The following is a 14,532-nucleotide window of genomic DNA, read 5'->3' as shown; positions in this document are numbered from 1 at the left end:
TCTGTACCAGCGATCCCCCATTCGCGGATCAACGAATTACGTGTATATTAAATTTATGGGAATTTTCTTGATAAACAATCTGATAAAAACCTGAGGCAACAGCGATTGAAATTTTCGTTTGAAGTTCGTTTTTTTTTTTTTTTTTGGTCGAAGAAAAGTAATAACCGAGTTCAAAAATAATCGAAAGAAAAAAAAAAAAAAGAATCACCGAGTATTCGATCCCCGATGATATACATCCATTTCAAGAAAGTGCTTCTTTGAGGTCGAATCGGATATAAAAGCGGGGAGTGAACTCTGAAAACCTGAATATCGCACTCACCCTTTCAAGGCCAGAGTTGTCAGCATTCCAAGCAATCACGGGGATCCCGAGATAACCCGCCAACTGCAGAAAATACTGAGCACTTGCTGTGCTCCGCCCGTATTGTTCGTAATTCATGAGGTAAAGGATGGCTGATACGTTAACGGAAAGAAAATCCTGGCACAACGACTGCAATATGGCTGAAACAGAAGAATTCTTTTCGTGAATTGAAAGTCATCGAGACGAGTGCTGTGGACATAATGCAACATCGTAGAACCATGCAGAACGTATTTCGTGTCCGTTTTTTCGCTTTTAGTGTCTCGCGTATTGAACGTCCATTTCAGATCTGGGATCAATAGATGGAGAAACATCGCACATCGATTGCCATCAAAATTGCATAGAAAGAATGCGCGGATTCCGCAGCCACCTGTTTCTTCAACGTTCGATATTTTCTTTGAAGTATTCAGAGGTCTGAAAGGGGTAGTAAATTGTTTTTTCCCAATCTGTTTCTTTTTCAATATGATTAGTTCGAATTATCATCTTCTTTCATTCATCTAATATTAGGGGCGGCTATGATTAGGATGTACCCAGGATTAAGTTACCACAGCTCTGAGCTTTACCAGCCATAGATGAGATTGCGGTACCTGCAGGTTAATCAAATTAAGCCTAATCAATTTCAACCGAGTCACTTTAAGCCAAATTTGGACCGATCTGCTGCACCCTAAGTTTCCATGACGACGAGACTCATGTTTTAAATAATTAAAAGAAGTCTCAATTTTCGAAGGGCTGCTGTAGATGGCATGAGTTCTATAAAATCTATCGAGTTATCGCCAGTTTTTCCGATCCGAAGAGTGCAAAATCAAGAATATCTCGATGAAAAAAATTCGTAGCTCAATTCGAGCAACGGATTCGTATTCCTGGGGTCTACGAGGGAGTCAGGTAGCCACGGGCGCGCGGTTTGTTGTGGGGCGTCACCTCTGCTCAGCCCCGAAGGTGACGTCTCACAACAAAGCGCTACGCTGCTGGCTGCGCTGACTCCAGCAAAGCTCGGGCTCGTTGGTAAATTGAAGCATTCGAATATTTCGACCCATGCATGGATTGCGATGAATCAAAGTGGGTCTACGACTAAAACCAATCGATGTGTCTTAATTTTTCTGCTCCCAACAGCGAATAATTGATGATTACTCGATCGATTGCACGAGTAGATAATTTTGGCTTTCAGATTTGGATTCCTGAGCTGATTATAAGTGAGATTGCCCTTGAGAAGCCAAAAAAAAATCGATTTTTAGGACAAAAGTAAAGTAGTTTGAAAATTGATTGTATTACACTTTTCCGAAGTATTTTGACCTCAGGAATCCAAATCTGGAAGAAAAATTGACCTACCTCTAAAATTGACCGAGTCATCGCCAATTTCCAGCTTTTTCGGGTCAAAAATAAAAAATTGATTTTTTAGTCTATATTGATGTAATTTGAGCTCAGGAATCCGAATCCGGAAGAAAAATTGATCTATCTACAAAAATGACCGAGTTATCCTCATTTTTTCGCATTTTTTGGTACAAATTCGGAGATATCTCGAAGGGAAAAAATCGTAGCTCAATTTGGACAACGGATTCGTGTTCCTGAGGTCAAAATACATAAGAAAAGTGCCATACGATCAATTTTGAAAAATAAAAATTTTTGGTCAAAATTTGAGATTTTTCCAAGGGGTACCCCTTACGATTTTTTCAAATTTTGGTCAAAAATTTTTATTTTCCAAAATTGATCATATGGCACTTTTCTTATGTATTTTGACCTCGGGAACACGAATCCGTTGTCCAAATTGAGCTACGATTTTTTCCCATCGAGATATCCTCAAATTTATGCCAAAAAATGCGATAATTCGGCGATAACTCGGTCATTTTTCAAAATAGATCAATTTTTCTTTCGGATTCGGATTCCTGAGCTCAAATTACATCAATATAGACTAAAAAATCAATTTTTTATTTTTGACCCCAAAAAGCTAAAAATTGGCGATAACTCGGTCAATTTTAGAGATAGGTCAATTTTTCTTCCAGATTCGGATTCCTGAGGTCAAAATACGTAAGAAAAGCGTCCTGCAATCGATTTCAAAAATACTTCATTTTTGGCCAAATAGAATGATGTAAAATTGAAAAAAAAAATTACGATTACACTGTAGCTCCGATTTATTTTTCTGCCGGTATATTCAACATTGAATGAATGTTAACGGGGTCTCGTTTGTCGGGCCACCTCACTTCGAGGACAGCTCTTGGAATCGTGCGAAGTACGTTCTTGACGCGCTCTCTCTCGAAGAACTAAAGTATCAAAATATTACGGGTACTCGTCCGTTATTGGCCTATCTCTGCCACTTCCTTGAAACTTGTTTCATAATATTCAATCGTCATAGTTCTTTCTCCCTACGATTTCAAAAAATCCAAAGCGACAGTTCTAATCCGAAGGGTTGACTCGTACGGCTGATAGAAAATGCGTCCAGGATTGGATTTTCTGAATTTTTGAAAAATTTTCCGATGTTTTCAGAAACGAAAATCAATCGATCGGAACCCTTCCGGTGAACTGTCGCTTTAAGATAACGATAACCCGGAACAATTTTGTACCCGTAAAGCTGCGGCGAATGTTAGTTCCTGATTTAAGCTGGGTGGTTCACTAGTAGTGGTGCGACCGTGGTGGTTGGCTACTGGCTTAGGGCAAGTAACCGTATCGGTTCCCTGACGTACGCACATACATACAAAGTTCATTTCGGCTTGTGTTCGTGCAAAAACCAGGGGCAATGTAGGTCACCGCATTCCGATGGCCTCGACCCGTCCCGGATACGCGCGCGCGACGCGCCAACGTAACTGTAAGGGGTTGTCGTAGCAGTCTACCGGCTGTATATCCACCCTGTAAGCCACCGATATAATTCTGGCTTATTCATAGGCCAGGGGCTCGCTTGCCTCGATCAAATTAGTGGAGTATACCGAAGGTTGTTGATCTGCGTCATTCCGCAAATGTCCGTTGTACGTACCCACGAGCCAAAGCCATAGTTGTACGACTAACAACAATATTGTATACCAGCTGAACACGGCTGAAACTGAGCTATTCAAGCGCAACCGTGAATCCGATTAAGATTCAATAAATAGCGACGCTACGAGCGAATACCGAAGTTACTTTTTTCGCGTTTCGACATTCGGTGTATCTTCGACCTCTGCGATTGATAAACTTTTTCAGGACTTCATTGAAAACTTATTCTGTACTATTTTTATAACTCTACCACCGTGTCATAAATTTTACATCGGTTTCGAGTCACGTGGATCCGAGGGATCCGCGATTTACATATGCGTGTACGTACGAAATTTTTTACCACGACCTCGAAAAAAGATATTCGAATCTATCAACATAAATATTACGATGGTTATGTACGTATAATATGCGACGTTGAGAAATCAAATGCATTTCCAACCCCTGCGGAGGAGAAGAAAAAAAATATACATATCGTCATTATCGCGACGAAAGATGATCTTTTTTTGTTGTCGCAGCGAGAATATATTTTTCAAGCTGGATGAAATTTTTTTTTCGTCACGAAGCGTCAGGATTTATTACTGGTACTTTTTTAGCTAGAACAGTAAATGAATTTTTTTTTTCAAATTTTTTCGTTCCGAACCGCCAGACACAGAACTGTATTCTCATCCCAAGACGTTTGATACAACGTTATTGTATCAACAGCTGATACCCATTTATGGGATATTAAAATAAAACTGCAACAATCTCGACGGCGACCATATTTATATTTCCTCAATGCGCGGCTGTTGGGACAGGTTTTTCATTTACGAAATGAAGTAAACACCGTTGGAAGTTTTACATGGTAAAATTACGAAATAATTCACAAACTATTTTAATGTTTGCGTAGCGTTGTGCTTTTTACAGTGGGAGAGGATATATTTCAACAGCGCATTTCTCTGGGATATTATATATATATATTTATTTAACTCGCTCGTAAGAAAGAATGGAAAAATACTTCATGAAATATTTTTCATTCCGAAGTCTGTATTTTACAGCTAGAATTTCCGTAACTACTTATCAGACGCGGGAAGTTGCTGAATCATTATTTATTGGAATTCCAGAATTCTGACAAGTACGATTGGGACTTCGTAATACGGAGTCTGGACGGGGTACGATTGATATTACGGAGAAAAAGATTAAAAAAGAAAAAGTTAATTGTATTTTACCTTCGCGAACGCAACGTCGGCGCTGTCGTTAACCCTTTGACGAGTAAACTATCGAATTACCCTCCTGAGAAACTTCCGTCAAAGGATTCGGTATAACGGGCGAGTCGTCGTTCGCGAACATAAACGCTCATTCGAACGATCAAATTTTAACCAAGTGACATCGGGATGTGGAGGAAAAAAAAAAATCGTTTCACCCAAAAACAACGGAACAAAATCGGATTTCAGGGATATTTTGAGAAGAAATTGAAAAAAATTGTGCATCGTACGTGTAACAAAGCGAAGTGGGACTCGATTCTACCTGTGGACCTCCGCTACCTTTTCGACTTCGGCTTCCCTTTTTTCTCCAACCCCCTACTTTTTCCTTTACTTCGGTGAGGTGAGCTGAGGTGCCTCAACCGCTAACTTCTCCCTTGGGATGAATACCTCGCCCGCGGACTCTACCTGTTACGGATTATGTGTATTTACGAGGGCTAAAGTTTGGCCCGGCTCAGTGACAGGTAGTCGTATTCACCTATATACCCGGCATGGAAACCATGGATTCACAAGGTGAGCTTGGACCCGGTTAAAGTTTTCCCTGCCGATGACCATCTCGAGGAAATATTCTACAACGTAAACTCTTCAGTGATTTACCTTCGGCCCGAAACTCCTGGGGCCCTTTGTCAAATACCGAAGAATTTCAGGCTTCGCGGACAACCATCCGATGCTCACTTCGAGTGTTCCACCTCATGCTGAACAACGACATCCAGGAGCTTTTTGAATTCGTATTGACTAGACGGGTTTCGTCGATCGTTATTTGTTGGCTCTTGACCGGCTGATGGCACGGAGGCCACAGCGCTTGGTATTTCAATTGGCCCGTAACAACGTTGTTTACCGCGAGCCTAGGATATGCGTGGATATAACTGTACATTCTGTAATTTGAGCCCTTCTACTCGAGGTCGAAGAACTCGACGAAACAATTTACGGATCGTTGAACCTCAAGTGGAAATGCAAATCAACGAGTTGAGTCTCAACCGATCATTTGAAAACCTGTGTCACGTCATTCGATATTTTACTGTGAGCTCTTTCTCCAGAATCCACGAACATTCTGACCAGAAGTTCGACGAAATATGGGGCCCATTAATCTGACCATTTGATTTTTTTCGGTCGAAACGACTTTGAGAACTCGAGTCACAGATGATACATATTTGCGATTACTCCGCGTCATTCGAAGATATTGACATGAACTTCCGAATCGATATCATTGTTCGTAAGACCGATAAATTTCAATTTCAAATTTTCAAGTCAAGAGGTCTGATGGGATACACATAAACTTTCGAAGAGGTTGGTGCAAGTCAATAAATCTCCACGGACAATTTGACCTTGAACCATCCCTCGCCACTTTCCAGCCCTACAGCTTGAATTCAGACGAAATTATAGATTTTCAATTCGTTACTACGACGGACGGCGCCGTGCGCTCTGAAATAAAAAATTCTTCTCGACTATGACTCGCTTTTGGCTACTGTTTCTGATTATGCGAATATTGAGTTACATCGATGTACTTGTTGATTCGAGTTTCTTTCTTTCTGAACTTTATATCTATATTCCGTCTGGGTTGAGAAATAAACGTGATTTGAAAACGAAATGGGTGGAGTATATGACCGAACATAAAAAACAGTCATCGAACCTTTGAGTTTCAAAGACGTGTGAGCGAAAAGTGTTTTTCCAAGGGGTAAGTCCCTCCTCGAAAGATGATTGCAAATGTCGGAGTATCCGAGTCTGCTGTACCTCATCGATCTCTCGAAAGCTTAGAAGAAGATTCGAAGCCGAGTGGCTTCTGTTGAAACGTTAATTCAGCCGGAGACGCGAAGCGCAGGTACCGAATCATTTATCCTTCTGGAAAAGAGGAATTTCCGTCTACTTGTAGAAACCCTATCACCCCGTTCATCCGCGTGGCTCAATAGATCCGAGCAATTTATAGTCACTCGAACTAAAACTGTCGATGAGACGAATCTCTGAGTCCAATTTCCGATTCATCAATTCACAAACTGAGCTCGATCCGTTCGACTCCAGCGAATTCCCATGGAAAAATTCTTTTCGATCCGTCGCGACACATCACGTCGTCATTGCGCACACGAGTATCATGTCCAAAAATAATTAAACACCGTCATCCCGGCCGAATGAAGTGATCTCTATCAAAACCCTTTCGGTTAATTTCGCTGTTCTTGATTAAAAACGAACGGTCGGGCCTCCAGAGTTCGATGAGTTTTCGAGCAACCGGAATACGCCGACTGCCAATGATGAGCGAATTTACAGCGACGAGGAGAATGAATTTCGAACGATCGAAAAATAATCGACGACCGAGTCAAGCGTAGCGTATTAAGAGGGCGGATCGTGGCAAGTAAGAAGTGGATCGAATTTGTATCCTCATACAGTAATCCAAGTCTCTACTGGAGTATGATATATGCAATTAGGGTGACATCCTCGAGCCAGGAAACTCGATCATCTCGACGATATCGATTCAACGTTTGAGAGAACAGAGATGATGAAATTCAGACCCAACGTTACATTACGGTAGATTGGAATTACGCGGTAATATCGACGTCGATGTAAGTAGCCATCGGTGAGTGGAGGGTATATTTCTGGCGTTGGGGTGAAGATACGCGCGATATAAATGTACGAATACATGCGTCGTAGAGATGACGAATTGCCTAGCATTGGTCCGCAGGGTCAGATCGAAGCTTGACGAGGGGAAAAAAAAAAGAGAAAATTGATGAAGTTCGGGAATGGGAGCGAGAAAATTTCATCGCGACAAAGTGATTGACGGTAAAATGAAAAAAGGTCGGGCAATGACATCGCTGTATCGATGACGCGTTGATAGTCGATGAAAACACCAGTAAGGGATAGCTCGACTCTAATCGTTTCAAAAAGCAACGGAATCAGAAATTGCTTTCTTTGCGATTAATCTATGTAATTTGTGTCGATGGACTAGTTTATGACGATTTACCTGTTGGACTGGGCGTCAGTTCCATCATGACGCTTCTCACTTGGTTCTGAGTGAAGTTGTACTTTTTCAGAAACGAGAATTTCGGTTGACCCCTGGCCTTGTGGAGTCCTCCGACGGCAGTGTTGATGGCTTTTATGTATTCGCGAACGCCGAAGTTCGTGTGAGGCACAATCAATCCGATCGTTAATTGTCTGACCGAACCATTGCTGGATATGGAATAGGTAAGTCCGGGTTTCGTTGACCGCCAACAACTCGCCTCGAATATCAAGAACGTTCCAGTTACGAAAAGAACGCTCAATAAATACCGCATTGTTCTTACAGTATCGTCGGCACTCCCTGTGCCGAACACTAAGAGAATATTTTTAAGAATTTTTAAGGCATCACATATTTGTATCAATGTTAGTTATAATCCATTTCAGTCGTTCGTAGGTATTCTCTGTTCATATTTTTCAACATCATCATTTCAACGAAGAACATTTTTTCATTACCTCCACTGAACCACATTTATTTCGTGTTTCTTTACTAAAAAACACGCACGGCTTCATGTTTCTGGTTTTTCTTTCTTTCTTTCTTTCTTTCTTTTTGCTTTTAATTTTCTATGCTCTCATTCCGGTGGAAATTTTCCCTCGGTAAGACTACAAGAAGAATAAAAGGGAAAAAATAGTATTCGAGATCATTAAAAACTGGACGCCGGTAAAAAAATTTTCCGAGCCAAAGCGACGCCGTATATACCAACGTTTGGAATTATATCAAAAGTTAGAACACTTCCGAACAACGGGACACGGAATGGTCCTATAAAATAAAAAGTTTAAAAATAAACGACATGGCAGATGAGAAGCGTCGGGAGGCTTTTGAAAATTAAGGAACAAAGAGTAGAGAAAAAAAAAAAAAGGGAAAAAACCGATCAACTAACGTTGCTGTACTTCGCACGACTAACAGTTATGTAAGGCACACTTGCTACCCCTTTTGCCGAACGCGAGCTACTGTATGATCGACGGAACAAAGCAATTTACCACTCTTCGAATTTGAATAAAATCCTTTGTGCCTCCAAGCCAACGATCCAAAATATAAACAAAAATTTTACACCCATTATTTTCATCGGAGATCAAACAAGGCGTATGAAAAAATTTACCTCGCAGCCCCGGTGTGTTTTATTCCCTTCAATTTTATTTTCTAGGGGTCTCTATGCATCCAGCGATTACACGCAAAAACGTTATGGTTGCACGATATTTAAATTGCCCAAATAATTCGTTATAAATCAACGAAATTTTTCGCTTTCCATCACGGTACCTAAGAGAAAGACGACCTTCTAGCAAAACCTTTCAAAACCCCCGAAGGTATTTCACGCTAAACCATCTCCCTTCATTCGCCCTTTCCTTCCGCTACTCAATCTTCTTCTAAGCTTCTTACATTCGCCCTGTACTTCGTTGTAAATTTATTCCGTGCGAAAAGAACTGTGAGAGGTATCGTGTGACCGAGAGCTTTTTTCAACCTCACGTCTTTTATTTTCCGTTTTTGAAATCTGTACCGAGATGAAAGAAGGAGGAAAAAAAATTTATTAACAAGAGCGAGTGTCGTTTGGATATTTCTTCTTTCATACGTATCAGGTTAATTTACTTTTTTTTTTTTTACTTTTATAATAATTATTAACGCCACCGGAGTTTCGCAGCGTCGTACGTTAATGAAGTACGTAATTAATCACAAAGGACTCCGTTCCTAACGGACTGTACCACGGTAACTCTGACAATCAACTGCTATTTGTCTCTAGCAAATAAACTAAACGAACTTTCGTTATCTCATTATCGAAAGTACCGAGTTTCAATATGGATCAATGCTCCAAATTCGGATAGGATGTCAAAGTTTCCACAACCCTCTAATACCTTCTTTGTGAATTTCTCTTTTTTTCTCGCCTCTTGTCCAACATACTTCTTTCATAACGTGGCCTGAGTTTCGGAGCTTGCGATTAGGACAGTCGGAACGCTAATACGAGCTATCAACGTTGACGGGAAATTATCTTTCAATTCGTGCTAAATGCTGCCGACGTATTCCGTCTCGGACCATTTTTTTTTTTTTGTTGTTTTCTCTTTTTCTGCGTCACCGATGCGAACGCACGACAATGGTTCGAAAATTCATTGGCCAACTGGATCGCCGCGATCTTATTTTTCCGCGAAGCAATCAGAAGGAACTTAACTTTTCCCGCGAGAGGAAGGAGCGGATAACCCATCACCGAATGAGGAGAAATCGATACAGATCGAAGAACGAACCGCGTGCCACACACCGGTTATGACATAATTATTATACGATATGCCTACTCAAATAGACCCGCAGTCGCGGCGGTTGGTTGATATCTGGATCTCCTGGAGGGTCTATATGTTTAATGCCCGAATCGCATTGTAGAAAAAAATTATACTCTCATAAAGCACTTTACCGGTCTGTTGAAACGTTTTTTTTTTTTTTTTTACCTCATCGGTACACCGTTCTCAAATTTCCGAACAATTTCCGAACAATTTCGAACAAATTGTCGTACTTTTTCAATTTCCGTAAATTTGCTCGTCGTCGGTTAATCTTCGGTTACGTTTCGATCCATAATACCGCTAAGTGAAGTTGCGTTTATAGATTGTGGGCCTATCACCCTAATTTTATGTACACCGTAACGATACAGTGTTTGTATATATACCTTGCGCATACCTGTATGTGTACGATTATTATAGCTACACATACATCATCTAAAGTTCGTCGTCACGGTACGAGATTAGCCTCTCCCAATTGGGTGGAGGTTTTAGATCCTCGCTGTTCAGAATCCCTTACTGATTGGTAATCACCCAGACCACGAGAGTAAGCCTAAATTTTCCACAGAGAACCGTGGCGCGTCCTAACTTAACCTTGGGCAGAGGGTGGTGATCGTCGACGGAGTTACGCAAATCTGTAACATTTGCAAAATTAAACTTTCGAACGGAACGTTCGAGCGGATCAAAAAATTAATCGCGAAACTTTATCGCTCAGACGCTATACCACACCGAATGGAATTTGGACGGACATTCGGAGGGCAATAAGTTAACATACATATCCATCTCGCTTTAAAAACGCAGGTTAATTTCAGGTTACAGATGACAATGTACCAAAAAAAGCCTGAAAGCAACGCATTATTCGGAGATTTAATTGAGTGTCAAGATGAGCTCCGAAAATGTAGAAATAAAAAGAGAATTTCGCTACATCTCCACCCTCTCGACCGTCGAGCAAAGTGTCGCGAAATCGCGTCAACGACGCGGTGGTAATCCGGAAAATATCCGGATATCCATATCAGAAAGGCAGTTATTACGTTACATTCGATAGACTTCCCCCTGACGCCGTGGCGTATTTTTTTTTTTTTTCGAGAGAGGAAAGCGAAGGGTGAGAAATAAGCGCAACACGAGGAACTGAACAACGTTGAACCCGATGACGGAGTAAAAGAAAAAAAAAAAAAAACGAATAAAATAAATAAGATCCGACACAGTAGCTCTTCGGAATTTTGTTCAACGCCCTTCGCGGCGGATATTCTTCGCGATGCCCCAAAAGTCCGGTAGAAAAAAAAAAAGAAACAATAAAAATAAAATATCCAAGGGTGGGCAGTTGTCTTGATCTTTCTTTCTTCGGACCGTACTACGTGGCCGGAATGGTTAAACTCACAATCGGACGCCTCGGAGGTGAGAATCTTAATCACCGAAGTCCTGATCCTTTACGAAAGTTTTGTCAAGGTCGGATCCATACACCTTCGACAAACGAATCATTCGGTTGTACCAGAGTATGGAATCGGAAGGAAAACGAGAGGAGAAATAAAAAATGATTTTTAATAATACAATTCCCCGACAAATGATGTCTTTACAGAAGTTTACAACTGGTAAACCCCGGACGGAGCGAAGTAGGCATAAACATAAGCACAGAAGATGAAAATCTTCGGATTCCGTTACCGCTGTACTCGAAAGTTAAAAAGTTTTCCAGGTGTTTACGACAGTCGGGAGAAAATTTATACGTATTATAATATACGTGTATAATAGGTGTATAGCTGCTCCGCGGAAGATCGCGTGTAGGGTACTTCATGCCAAATATTTAATACGAAACAAACTTATTCTCAAGTTTCTTGCGCGAAGAATGAGAAGCCATATCTATACGCGGGTTGGCTGCGAAGCCATTTGCTTAAAATATAACGTTCGCGATCAGGTTGAGCGAAGTACCGAAGAAGCCGTGATCAGATATCATTTTTTCTCTTGTCGGAGTGCGTATAAATTAAGCCGTGTGTACACCGCACTCGGAGAAACCATTTTCCAAAGATTCCTCCGACGTTATAACGTAAAAACCGAAATATATCCGTCATTCAATTTTACCGCATCAAAATTTTCACCGACATTTTGCTATCCGCTACCGTAATAAAAGGCGAAAATTATACCGACAAGACGCTAAAGAAAACCAAAATCATTTTGACTTCTAAAGTAGGATGCGCATAGGGGGAGAACGCTGAATACATCAGGGATTTTCAGCAGCGCGGACGGTGATTAGGCCTGACATTAATTATCGTAAGCTTTCGCGAAGCAGGATGGCCATTTATCACAGAACTCAAACCACTTTCTGGTCACCCTTCATCTAATATTACTCGTAATCCACTCACCCCTCCACGTGTCAATATATTCTTTCGCGATTCTGCGATGTAACAAAATGTCTACCTTGCACCGTTCTTGTTTTTTTTTTTTTTTTTTTACATTTTTTTATCATTAAAAAGTGACCTGTGAGTTTAAATTTCATTTCGCGATCTCCGAGTTTATGTGGCCGGTACCGAAATTTGCTTCGGCTTTTCCCAACTCGATTGAATTGATCCGGAAGAAAGAACAATCACCGAATCGGTACGAAATAACTAAATGATTTAATCGTTCGAATTGTAAGTGTAAATTTTAGCAGACCGTTTATTGGATCGGAGTAAATTTGCAGAAAAACCGGGAACTTGACCTTTTACCTTAATTCGCAGCGACCCCGAGAAACTTGGTAAATATTTTGCTACGAAAGCTCCTGCGAAGTTCCAGCAGCGAAGAAATATTTCACTTATTATACGCATGTGTACTCTGTACACCCGGCAACTGAGTGTCTGCTCGCGGTATTTGAACTGCTTGAAAATTCAGCTTCAATTCGCTACGAATGCACGTGGCTGATATCACCTGGACGATAATTCTTTCTCAATTAAGCATGAAATGCGTGAAGTGCGAGTGAAAAAAAAACAAAAAAAAAAACAAGAAGTCGTTGGCAAACTTTGACCTCGTACGAGAGCGAAGATACTCGTCGATCATGATCATGCACAACCGACACTCTCTCCGAACTCGAGTTTAAACTATCCACGCAACATCGAAGCGTGTTCGGAACGGTAATTGTCAACTAATTTGACTACAGTGAGTTCGAACACCGTTGAGCTTTCGCGTGAACCGTTGAGAGCTTCTGGGATTGTATAAAAATGTTGCGCGGTTCTCCTGACCCGTTAAAACTGTGCGACATGGTTGAAACCAATCAACCGTAAGCTCTTTCGAGATGTCCCGTGCTCCGAAACCTTTCCGTTCGATTATCCGAAGGTATTTCAAGAATCCACTTTCTCCTTGAAAGTCAAGGTTAGCAATTCGCTTTGAGAAACCGAGTTTAACCTGAACGCGACCGGAATAATTAATCACTTGAGGATCAATTAAAACCAATAACGTCCGTCTACTCGCGGTTCAACCGATTCCTTGTTTCGGAAACAAGAAAGGGCATTACGTCTGGAAACCCGTGCAGCGGGCTTTGAATTTTAAACGCTGGAAATTCTAGCGAATGAGCAACGCGAAAGAAATGCACAGTCCGATTGCGGTCATCGATCAATTCGTTCGCACCGAATTTTCAAGACACTTGAATAATTGAAGAGAAAAAGCCGAGCGAAAAGGATATCATGCAAATCCGAGAGATAATCGGAATTCTTTTAATCTCTTATAAGCTGAAATACGTATCCGCACCCACGCGTTTTACCGTATCGCCTGAGACTTTGGGCTTTTATTGTCGGATGTCTTAGGGGTGAACGAAATCGAAGATTCCTATCCGAGTTCGTATCCTATATCGTTACGCATTCCACCAAAAAAATTCCATTTCACACCAAATCGAATGAAAATTTGACAATCGACGTGTAACGCAATTACGGGATGTGGTCAATTTTCATTTCTACAACACTAGTTCGAGTTCCGTTGCACTCGTCCACCCTCTCCGGCGAAACCCCTCGAAGAAAGTCGGATGCCTATCCGCCCTCATCCTTCGGTACAACCTACCCCTTCTCATTACCTTTATAATTTCATTTCCGCATTCTCATCGTCGCCATTTTCCCACCTCCCATAATTCGAATCTACCGCCTGTACCGGCCGATTCTAAACTCGATTTTCTTTAATCAAAGTGGCGAAACTTCTCCACTTTAACCGGGTACATTATACGCCGTCTGGGAGGACCTACACCCGACCTGCTCGTTGTCGTTATACGGACGCAGTGCAGACCCGGCTCCTGCGAAATTAAATATCCTTCAACCAAGGGCATTCCTCCAACGTTACCATATCTACGGGGGGTGAAAAATACGAGGCCTGTCTTTCCTCGCCCCGGGGCCACTTCGCAGTAACCCCCGTGCGTACGGTGCTTCAGACAGCTGACAATCTATAGCATTATTCTCGTGTGGCCTATTCGCCTGGCCCGAAAAGCTCGCCGACGATACCTAGGTATGTACGCGTGCCCCGTTTCGGATCGTAATTAACAAGGTCATCCGAACGTCTTTTGGTGTACTGAAAATGAAAATAAAGAAAGTATCTTATCGTAGCGAGAGATGTTCGACGTTGGTACATAAGGTCGCGATGAGAATAACGAGCTTTTATCAATATCCTAGAGATGTGGCGAGAAGAAAAGGGGTACGAATTTACTGGAAATTCCGCCACACCCCTTGCAATGGGAAAAACCCATCGGTCAGGGGTGCCCCGTTCGATAATATCATAGTAGGGTCTGAACCACGTGCC

General features: G+C 41.5%; 1 protein-coding gene across 9 annotated transcripts in view; it reads right to left on the bottom strand.

Moving 5' to 3' along the window:
- Nucleotides 1–14,532, bottom strand: part of LOC105683833 (glutamate receptor ionotropic, NMDA 2B) — a 91,439-nt gene that overhangs the window by 25,369 nt on the left and 51,538 nt on the right. For 5 of the 9 annotated variants that reach the window (XM_048651757.1, XM_048651758.1, XM_048651759.1 and 2 more), the window contains exon 4: nt 320–498. In XM_048651757.1, the coding sequence (XP_048507714.1) occupies nt 320–498 (179 nt within the window). Of the gene's footprint in view, nt 1–319; nt 499–7,501; nt 8,196–14,532 lie in introns of those variants that run through there. The other 4 variants (XM_048651763.1, XM_048651761.1, XM_048651762.1 and 1 more) reach the window with 4 other exon arrangements.

Source organism: Athalia rosae, chromosome 3, assembly GCF_917208135.1.
Source record: "Athalia rosae chromosome 3, iyAthRosa1.1, whole genome shotgun sequence".
Lineage (NCBI taxonomy): Eukaryota > Metazoa > Arthropoda > Insecta > Hymenoptera > Athaliidae > Athalia > Athalia rosae.
Note: the sequence above shows the minus strand (reverse complement) of the source record. Positions and strands in the feature narration are given on the sequence as shown.